The sequence below is a fragment of the Centrocercus urophasianus genome, unplaced genomic scaffold (genome assembly GCF_019232065.1).
Source record: "Centrocercus urophasianus isolate 14NV4802_14NV808 unplaced genomic scaffold, USGS_Curo_1.0 seq_731, whole genome shotgun sequence".
NCBI lineage: Eukaryota > Metazoa > Chordata > Aves > Galliformes > Phasianidae > Centrocercus > Centrocercus urophasianus.
In genome coordinates, this window is record NW_024885346.1 from 1 (window position 1) to 10,779 (window position 10,779).

At 57.4% G+C, this 10,779-nt stretch overlaps 1 protein-coding gene across 1 annotated transcript; it reads right to left on the minus strand.

Moving 5' to 3' along the window:
- Nucleotides 1–6: 6 nt before the first annotated feature.
- On the minus strand, nucleotides 7–9,292 carry CLPB (caseinolytic mitochondrial matrix peptidase chaperone subunit B). Its single transcript, XM_042838140.1, has 4 exons — nucleotides 9,198–9,292; nucleotides 7,436–7,550; nucleotides 821–898; nucleotides 7–492 (listed from the first exon to the last, which is right to left on the minus strand). Exons 1-4 carry the CDS (start codon nucleotides 9,267–9,269, stop codon nucleotides 362–364), a joined length of 396 nt encoding a protein of 131 aa, XP_042694074.1. The 5' UTR covers nucleotides 9,270–9,292; the 3' UTR covers nucleotides 7–361.
- Between the last annotated feature and the right edge of the window lie 1,487 nt (nucleotides 9,293–10,779).

Genomic DNA, 10,779 nt, shown 5'->3' on the forward strand with positions numbered 1-10,779 from the left:
ATCCATTCACATCTCATTTCAACATCCATTCACATCTCATTTCAATATCCACTCACATCTCATTTCAATATCCATTCATACTTTATTCCAACATCCATTCACATCTCATCTCAACATCCATTCATACTTTATTCCAATATCCATTCATATCTTGACTCAGTATTCGTTCACATCTTATCCCCTGCCCTTGCCCAGGGAGGCGAAGCACTGGTGTTGCTTTGAATGCCACCGTTTGGTTACTTGAGATCTCATGATTTCTAATTCCTTTCCTTCTCCCCCTTCACCCCCCCAGCTAAAACCCGTTCTGCCCGTTTCATGAGCCAATCAGCTTCACGCCGCTCGAGGAGAAATATTATCAGCATCAACACAACGATGCTGTCGCAAAGCCATCAGAGCCCGCGTGAGCAGGAGGAGACGGGGTTTGTGAGCAGCCACAGCTCCCGGCCACGAGGAATCCGTGTGGGACAGCAGGGCTCTGCTCGGCCTGTGCTCCTGCAAGGGGAAGATGCTCATTTTGGAGCTGGGCTGAGCAGTGAGGGATGCGGATGGGCGCCTGGGGGACGCGGAGGGGGCGTGCAGCCCTTCCTTGGGACGGCGTTGGGGTTTGGGTTCGGGTTGGGGCTACGAGGGGGAATATCTTCCCCCAGGAGTGGCCACGCGCCGCACGGCTGCCCAGGGAGTTGGGGGGGGAACCCTGGGGGTGTCCCAGAAGGGCAGGGATGTGGAGCTGCGGGACGCACGATGACGGGGTTGGATTCAGCTCTGCTGCAACCTTTGTGACGCTGCGGTGCGGAGCAGCTCTGCATCCCGCTGACGTTACCTATCCCAGATGATCCCAAGAACAGGAAGACCAGCGGGTGCTCCTCGTCGTACCAGCCGTTCTCCTTCCTCCGAATAGCTGCCACGGGAACAAAAGTCGGAGGGGGGGGGGAGAAGGCGTATAAATCAATGACACAAAAGCAAGTATAATTATCACTAAGTATACACTATGTTTTACTGCTCTCTGCCCACTCAAAGTCCTCCCTGCCATTAGTGCTACCTAATTTGATTAGCCAGCAAAGGCCCCAGAGACACCTAATCAGGTTAGCATGGATTTGGAAAGCTGCCCAGAGCAGATTTCGGATAAACTTTTCCAGGATGTGCACTCAGCGTTGCCAGGGAGACAGCGAGGAGGGGGGACAGGGGGTGAGCCGGGCTTCCAGCTCCGAGCTCAGCCAGCCTTCCTGTGAATAAAGCAGCTCTGCACAAGCCTTTTTCTTTTTTTCTTTTCTCGTTGTTGTTGATTTGTTGGTCGCTGTTTTCTTCTTGCATTACTTCTCGCGTGCATATGAAAGGAGGGAAGGCTGCGGAGCTCCGGCTTGAGGCAGGCGGTTTGTCTCCATGGGTGACGCCAAAGGTTAAGGCACCGAGGGGAAATGCCTACTTCTGTCACAACAGAACGAGGGCTTGGAGGCCCAAACATCTGCTCCCCTGCCCTAATTCCGACAGCACGGCCCTGCTGCTGCACCGCTCTGGTCTGCGGCGCTGGGGACGCCTCTCACCCCATCCGGGTTCCTACAAGCAGCCCAGATGTGATTTACCCCCCTCAATCTGATCAGGCACTGAATCAAAAGGCTGCTCTACAGAGGTGGAAGAGGAGGAAGGGAGCTCTAAGCCAAGAGGAACAAACAGAGCAGCGCCAGCAGGCAGCATGGGGCCGCGGGGGGAGAAATGGGCACCGGCTCAGAACATCGGCCTTTTGCCTTAGCGGGCATGGCGGTGCTGGGTTGGCGGTTGGTTACTCTGCAGGTCATTTCCAACCTTCACAGCTCTGATTCCATGACTTTTAGTGGGCATGGCGGTGCTGGGTTGGCAGCTGAGTTACACTGGAAGTCTCTTCCAACCTTCACAGCTCTGATTCCATGACTCTTAGTGGACACGGTGGTTCTGGGTTGGTCATTTCCAACCTTCACAGCTCTGATTCCAGGATTCTTATTGGGATGGCGGTGCTGGGTTGGCAGCTGTAGGTCATTTCCAACCATCACAGCTCTGTTTCCATGAAAATTAGTGGGCATGGTGGTGCTGGGTTGGCAGCTGAGTTACACTGGAGGTCTCTTCCAGCCTTCACAGCTCTGATTCCATGACTTTTAGTGGGATGGCGGTGCTGGGTTGGCGGTTGGGTTACACTGGAGGTGATTTCCAACCTTCACAGCTCTGATTCCAGGATTCTTATTGGGATGGTGGTGCTGAGTTGGCAGTTGGAGGTCTCTTCCAACCTTCACAGCTCTGATTCCATGACTTTTAGTGGACACGGTGGTGCTGGGTTGGCGGTTGGAGGTCATTTCCAACCTTCCCAGTCCTGTGGTTCTGTGATTCTACAAGTGGGCTCGGTGAGGATGGCAGCTGGACTCGATGACCCCTCATTGCATCCCATCCAACCGTGGTGACAGGGCAGGCTGGATTTGAGGAACAGCTTCTCTGCGCGTGGTTGGGCAGCAGCACAGCCGGGGTGTCAGCATCCACGGAGGTGCTCAGGTGGCACTGAGGGCTGTGGTCAGTCAGCATTTTGGGGATGGGACGGGGTTCAACTCGGGGATCTCAGAGGGGTTTTCTGACCTCAATGACTACACGGAATCACCAAGGCTGGGAAAGACCTCTGAGATTTCCAAGTCCGGCCGTCCACCCATCGCCAACACTTCCCACGAGCCCTGAGCACAACACCTAAACGCTCCTTCAACACCTGCAGGGATGGTGACCCCACCGCCCCTTGGGCACGGCTCACGGTGGGGTGGGATGGAGTTGGAACTTGTGATGATGCCGGAGATCTGTTCCAACCCTAACGATGCCACGATTCCATCCTACGAGAACACAACCTCAGCAACAGCATCGGCGCACGGGGCGAATCCTCGCGCAACAAAGCCACGGACGGACAGCAACAAGTCGCCTCTGCCAGCAGGAGGTGAAGAGGGAAGGCACTCAAGAGCAGCACGAACGCCGGGAGGGCTGAGGATTGACTCGACCGCTGAGCATCTCCACGCCGAGCAGCCCTGCCTCCCGCCCGCGCTCAGTCGGCGTCGTTTTTAATGGATGGGGAATAACGAGGACAGCGACAATTTCTGCAGCTATTTCAGCGGAGATAATAAAGGTAATAAACTTTTGCTCGGGGGCACGGAGTGACCAGTGGCAGGGGTCAGCCCGCGCGGCGCCGCGGAGGCGGCGAGGTGAAGCGCAGTGCTTTTTTTTCAGCAGGACATCAGGCTTTATGGATACGAGCTCGGCTGCCTCCCGATACACACCGTGCATAACGGCTGCCACGAGGTTACTGCCTGTGATTCAGTGCCGTGTCGCGGCTGCAAGGTGCTGACTGCCGCTGCCCAGGGCGCGTTGGGTACATGGACAGAGCGACGAGGCGTAAAAGCTTTCCTATAAGCTGCCTTAAAGTCAGCGTACGGCCCAGCCCTAAGCTTTGGAAAACCATTCTGGCCACGCACGCAGAGGGCCGCCGTCCCACAGCTCTCCGCCTCCAAACTCTGCAGGGTCGGAGCTGGGAAGAGGAAGAAAGTTTAGGGACGAAGCACAGCAGTCTGAAGGATGAGGAGCTTCTGATCTTGAGAACCTGTGGGTTCTGGAAGCCGTCAGGAACGCTCCTTCCCTTGGGGTTCTCCCCCCGGCTCCTCTCCGCTGCCACCCCGTAGGTCTGCGCCGAAGCTCTGGGCGAGCTGAGCTGCAGGGATGGCAGACATGGGGGGCAGGCCACGCTTCCCCATGGAATTCAGGCCCAACGTCCACGCGAAGAGGCCAACGATGGCAGCCGGGTCTTCTTCTTCGGAGCCATTTCCAGCGCTGCCGCCGCGCTCCCAGTTTATTTTGTCCATCCGTAACGGCGTAACTGTAGCGCTGCGTCTCCGAGAGGCCCTTCAGCCTGCTATTGAACTGATAAATTCACTGTATTACTTTACACAAATCAATACCCCAGCAGTTATCAGGGGTTGATGTGACCGAAATTGGTTTCAGCCAATTTGTGAGCGTAATAAATGTCCATTTATCAAATCAATTCATTCCGTGCTGCTCCTCGGACCGCCCGGCTCGGGGTGCCAGGGGCTCATGTCCCTGACCTGGGATGGGGGATGAGCCCCTTCCTGCTCCTGCCTGACCTGATGGCACAGTCCCAGTGTTCTACCTGCACTTGGACCCCTACCAGCCTTCCTTGCTACAACCCAGACTGTGAACACCAAAATGAAGCGCTTGCAGGGGATCCCACCTCTCTGAATTACAGCTTCCCTCAGGTCAGGGCAGGGCGACGTTCCTGCTTGTCCCTTTTCGAACAGCTTTGTCACTGCAGCTGATTCCAGCACTGTAACCGCCCAGCAGGATGGAAATTCCTCATTTTAAGACTTAAAAGGAGATTGTCTACAAGAATCATAACCACTAAAATGAAAACATCACAGCCCTTTCCTTTAATCCCTCCTTACTCAGCTACAGGAAGTCCTGCCACAAAGTGCTTCAATCCAAAAGGGGCTGGAAAACGAAACTGAATGGCAGAATAATCCAAGGTTGGAAAGGATCTTTAAGATCTCATCAAGTCCAACCAACCACCATCGCCATCAGCCCACCAAAAATGTCCCTCAAATGTCCCCTATCAGATTGGTGAAGGTATCTGCGTGTCACATTACAAGGTGCAATGTCCCCTATCAGTTTGGTGGAGGTGTCTGTGTGTCACATTACAAGGTGCAATGTCCCCTATCAGCTTGGTGAAGGTGTCTGTGTGTCACCACACAAGGTGCAATGTCCCCTATCAGCTTGGTGAAGGTGTCTGTGTGTCACCACACAAGGTGCAATGTCCCCTATCAGTTTGGTGGAGGTGTCTGTGTGTCACCACACAAGGTGCAATGTCCCCTATCAGCTTGGTGAAGGTGTCTGTGTGTCACCACACAAGGTGCAATGTCCCCTATCAGTTTGCTGGTGCTGCACCTCCATCACCTCCATCCCTGTGCTGCACGCAGTTCCCTTGCAGCCGCCCCGTTCCCCCCCATCTGTCCGCCCCCATCTCCTCCCTTTCCGTGGGGCAGAACGCAGAGCTGGGCTCTCTCACATCTCCCATGGATGGCAGGAGGCTTTCCTGCCCCCCGGGATCCCCTTGGTGGCACTGGGCTGTGGCACACTCTGCCATCTGAGCTCCCCATGCGCACACAGCGCCCGCAGCTCCCGTCCCCTTTGCGCTGCTCTGGAGCTGCTTGGATCGCGCAGCGCGGCGGATTAAATCCAATTCCTCAATTAGGGAGCTGTTAGAAATGAAACGCGTCGGCGGGGCGGGGAGCCCACGGCGTGGCAGCAGAAAGCAGTGGCAACAGAGAGAAGCACGAGCGCTGGGAAGAAAGAGTCGCGTCTGGAAACTGAGCCTTCCTGAAAGAAACTGGGGGCAGGAGGGAGGAGGGGGGAGGAGGAGGTCGGAGCCTCTTCCTCTACCTTTTGGTCTGATGTCCTGAGGCTGCGGGGGGATCGAGCGCGTTCCCTCTAATTCAATAAGAGAAACCTCCATAAAGGCGGCCGCTTTAATGCGCGCAAACACCACCTGTGTCAGGAGCAGGCGCTGCCCATTAATCAAAGCTTCCCAATTAGCCCGCGCCGCTGCCCCCAGGCACAGCCGCTGTGGGAGCAGAGGGCGTCTGCTGCGCTTCGCAGGGCTCTGAGCCGGCCCTGCACCCCCCTTTGTGAGCATCACAGCCTGGGTTCTGGATCCGTGACAGAGCCCTGCTTGCCGTTCTGACCTCGGCCCTCCCTGCCTGCTTTGAAGCCCTGCATTCGGGTGCAGGGAGGCTGCAGGAACTGCTGGCCCGAAAAGCTGCTCTGGTTTTTTTTCTTTTCCCCCCCCCCCCCAGCTCCATCAGAACGTCAGCGCTCCCTCCCAGCCGCGCCGCAAGCCTGTATCGTCCAGCACAGCCACCAGAGGCCAGGCTCCCCGCTCCCTTACGACTTCATTTCTTTTTTAACAGGGGAAAACACGGAATTCCGAGCACAGCGACAACGCCTGCAGAGAAAGGCGCTGCTGCGCGCTGCCAGGAGGTGCGAGGGAGGCTGGAACCAACGGGAGGAGGTAGGGCAGGTATTCACCTCCTGATGCTGCTCTGCACAGAGCTGCAGCTTCCAGCCAGGGATGCGAATTGTTGGATGCTGAGGGAGAAGAGCTGGGCAGTGCCCCTCTGAATCCGCCTGCTAAGGGTCTCTACTGATCTGATGTCGCTCACACAGCCAAGGAGTAAGCACACATAGCAGGGCAGGGCTGAGCTGACCAATAGGAGAAGCACCCGGCTGTCTTGGTTGACCAACAGCTGACCAATGGTTGGCCAATGGTTGAGCAAAAGCTGACCAATGTCTGGCCAATGGTTGACCAACAGTTCACCAATACTTGGCCAATGGTTGACCAACAGTTCACCAATGGTTGGCCAATGGTTGACCAACAGTTCACCAATGGTTAGCCGATGGTTGGCCAATGGTTGGCCAATGGTTGGCCAATGGTTGACCAACAGCTGGCCAATGGTTGGCCAGTGGTTGACCAACAGCTGACCAATGATTCGCCAATACTTGACCAACAGCTGACCAATGATTGGCCAATACTTGACCAACAGCTGACCAATGGTTGGCCAATACTTGATCAACAGCTGACCAACAGCTGGCCAATGGTTGAGCAACAGCTGGCCAATGGTTGAGCAACAGCTGGCCAATGGTTGAGCAACAGTTGACCAAGAGCTGACTAATGGTTGACCAATGGTTGACTAATGGCTGACCCACAGTTGACCAACAGCTGAGCAATATTTTGGACCAAGGGTCGATCAGTGGTTGATCAGTGGTTGGCCGTGAGGCAGCAGTGTGCCTTGGTGGCCAAGAAGGCCAATGGTGTCCTGGTTGGTCAACAGTTGACCATAGGTTGACCACAGGTTGTGCCACGAGGGCCAAGAAGGCCACCCGAGATGCACAGAGTGCGGGCAGCAGGATGGGGAGGTGCTCCTTCCCTCTGCTCTGCCCTGGGGGGGCACCATCTGAAACACTGCACCCAGGGCTGGGCTCCCCAGCTCCAAGCAGAAAGGGAACTGCTGGGGAGAGCCTGGTGAGGGTGCAGAGATGGTGGGGGCCTGGAGCAGCTCCTGGTGGGGACAGGCTGAAGGCTGAGCAGCTGGGGGAGAGAAGGATGAGAGGGGATCCTGCAGCCTGCTCTAGGAAACTTCCTTTAGCAGGGGGATGGACTGGGGGATCTCCAGAGGTCCCCTATGGATCTCTGGCTCCGTGCGAAGCGTAACCACATGTGCTCCTATTTTCTCCATGGAACAAAGCCCCACGTGGGTGAGGAGCACAGAGAAACCCCCCACGAGGGAGGCGTTTATGTACAAACTGCCACACAGAGCCATCAGTGAGCTGTGAGTGAGTAACGTTCCTAAGACAAACGTGGCTGGGACCTCACCTGCCCCCACCGTGGCTATGGCACTCTCCTGGCCGATGATGTGCTCCTTCAGCCTCTGCTCCAGGGGGAACCTGCGGCGCTCCTCCACCTCCCGGCGACGCTGCTCCTCTTGGAACTGCAAAGGGGAGAAAGCGTTGGGAGCAGGAAGGGGTTGAGCAAGGAGGGGAGCGCCTGGTTCCAAAGGGGGCCTGGTTCTAAAGGGAGCCTGGTTCTAAAGGGGGCCTGGTTCTAAAGGGAGCCTGGTTCTATAGGGGGCCTGGTTCTAAAGGGGGCCTGGTTCTAAAGGGAGCCTGGTTCTATAGGGGGCCTGGTTCTAAAGGGGGCCTGGTTCTAAAGGGAGCCTGGTTCTATAGGGGGCCTGGTTCTAAAGGGGGCCTGGTTCTAAAGGGGGCCTGGTTCTAAAGGGGGCCTGGTTCCAAAGGGGGCCTGGTTCTAAAGGGCGCCTGGTTCTAAAAGGGGCCTGGTTCTAAAGGGGGCCATAAGAAAGATGGGGAGGGACTCTGAGTGACACGGTGAGGGGAAATGGTTTGAGACAGCAAGAGGGCAGGTTTAGAGTGGATATGAGGAAGCCTTTCTGATAAGGCTGGCGAGGCACAGGATGAACGGAGAGGGGCTCTGAGCACCTTGTGGAGCTGTGGGGGTCCCACCAGTGGACCAGGCGGCTTTTAGGGGTCCCTTCCAACTCAAACGGTTGTGATCTGCGGCTCTACGCAGCCCTGCGGCCCGCGCTGTGGCACGCAGGATGGCAGCGACTCCAAGGGCTGCTCCTCCAGAGCTCAGCGTTCTGCTCAGCTCACGGCTTCCCACCGCCAGCCGGGCGCAGGGAAGCCGCGACGAGCGCGAGAGAGATCCAAATAAATTAAAAATACATATGAAAACTCCCTTGTTATTCTGTCACCGGGATATGTAAATAAAATCTATGGGCCGTGCCCATTCGGTAACGGCTCTGCCAATTCATTCTGTGGCAGTGATTAAAACGAGCAATAAATTCTCAAAGACTCTCGGCGGAGCGCAGGAATTGGGGGCGGCTGCGACCCCCGGAGCGCCGCGTCCCCCCCGGTGCTGCGTTCATCACAGCTGCCTGGGCTGCCTGATGTTTTATACACACCGAGCATCATCTGCAGCAGGAATATATCTCCTTTCTCTCCCTGGTCTATTTGTTAAAGCGTAAAATCCGAGGCGTCTTTTCGGGCTGTTTTGGAGCAGGTTTTGTCAGCGCTGCGCCCTGGGGACCATTTGCCCAGCAGCGATTCCTCCTCCTCCTCCTCCTCCTCCTCCTCCTCCTCCTCCCATAAAGATCCAAAGGATTTTGAGCTCGGTTTTGCAGCCTCCCAGCTCTGCGGCTTCCCCCCTTCCACCCAGCACGGGACGCCAACGTTCCACGCTCAGGACACGGATGTGGCTCTGAGCTCCTCTCTGCCATCCTGGGGGAGCGCAGATTTGGCCACCTGGCCGAATCACTTCTCAATGCAGTCCCTGCCACCTCGCCAACCATCGATCGCCCCCAGCTTCCAAGTCCTCTTCACTTCACGTTTCCCAAAGGCAAACTGAAACCCCCAAGCTGCAGAGCGCAGCCTGACGTGGCGCAAGGCGGCGCCGCTCGTGCTCTCGCTCCCAGGGCAGCAGGGAGCATTCCCAGCCCCAAGCTGGGGGGCAAAGCGGGGCTCCCCACCCCCTGATGGAGAACGGCAGCTCCTACCTCAGCCGGGTCCCCTGGGATTTCCGATCCCGTGCGGAAGAAGCGCTGCGAAGCTCAGCTCACCTTTGCCTCCGATGCCTTCAGGAGGTTCATCACCTCCCCCTCGCGGGCGTAATCCAGCGGCGTGTGGCCCATCTCGTTCTTCTGCAGGGGGTTGGCGCCTGTTGGCAGGGAGAAAGGGAGGAGGTCAGGGAGCCCTGGGGCTCAGCGCAGCGCGTCTCCTGCGCGGCTCTCCCGTTCTGACCTCCGCTCTGAGCACGCAGGGACAATCCCAGGGGCTGCAGGGGAAAACCCCTCTCTTCTCTGGGGTGACATTGGGAACGAGGAGCCAGTCGAGCCCAGAGACGGAACTGCTGTGGGGAGCTGCGAGGGGGCCGGCAGAGAGCAGAACCTGCGTGCTGAGAACCAACTGGTCCCAGTTCTGTGCTGGGAAACAGCGGAGCGGTGCAAAGAGCTGGGCAGGACAAGGTCAGGAGGCAGAGAGGTGGGGAAATAGGGGAGACACGAGTGTGGCACCAAGGGGAATAAGATGGACAACAGTATGGCATCATGGGAATAGGAGGGACACAAATATGGCACCTGGGAATGGGAGGGACACAAATATGGCACCAAGGCAATAGGAGGGACACAAATATGGCACCATGGGAATAGGAGGGACATGAATATGGCACCATGGGAATAGGAGGGACACAAATATGGCACCTGGGAATGGGAGGGACACGAATATGGCACCAAGGGAATGGGAAAGAGAGCAATATGGCACCACGGGATGCCCAGTGATGCAGCCCCGGCTCCTGGGAATGAGCCACATCTGAGGGCACAGCAGCCACTTGGGCTGGGTGAGCTGGGAGCAGGGAGCTGAGCGCTGGCACTGGGAACCCACATCTGCCTACAGGGTGCAAAATGCCTTCCCCAAACATTTGGCACCGAGTGATTTCCAGCTCCAGCCTTGTCACAGCAGACGAGGGAGCCGACAGGGGATGGGATGCAGCACGGGGCCGGCGCTCGATGCCCTGCGGGGGGGAGGCAGCGAGGAGGGGGCTCTGTAGGGTTGGGGATGCCATAGGGCTGGGGATGCCATAGGGCTGGGGATGCCATAGGGCTGGGGATGCCATAGGGTCAGGGATGCCATAGGGCTGGGGATGCCATGGGGTCAGGGATGCCATAGGGCTGGGGATGCCATAGGGTCGGGGATGCCATAGGGTCAGGGATGTCATAGGGCTGGGGATGCCATCCTCGGGGCTTTCCCTTCCCGACGCCGAGGGTTGGTCCTCCACCCCTTGGAGCTATCAATAACGGCCGTCCATCCCATATCGGCCTAACCCCCCCCCGTTAATGGCTTTGACGACTTGACTAATTGCTGCAATAATTGATAGAACCCGGCTCGTCCCAACCGGTCGATCCCCACCTCCAGCACCGCCGCCATAAATAACGCTGTCACCCCCCCTTTCCGGCCGCCTGACCTCGCCGCCCCGCCACCACCCACGCCGCCATAATGGGAGGCCATTCGTCACCTCCCGCCGCTGTCACGGAGCCAACACCTGGGCAGCACCTCGGGCTGTGCTTCCCGCACCTCCTGCCCGCGTGAGGAGGCCCCAGCTTATCATATTTGATGAATGGCGCGGCGCCTCACCGCCAGCGCCCG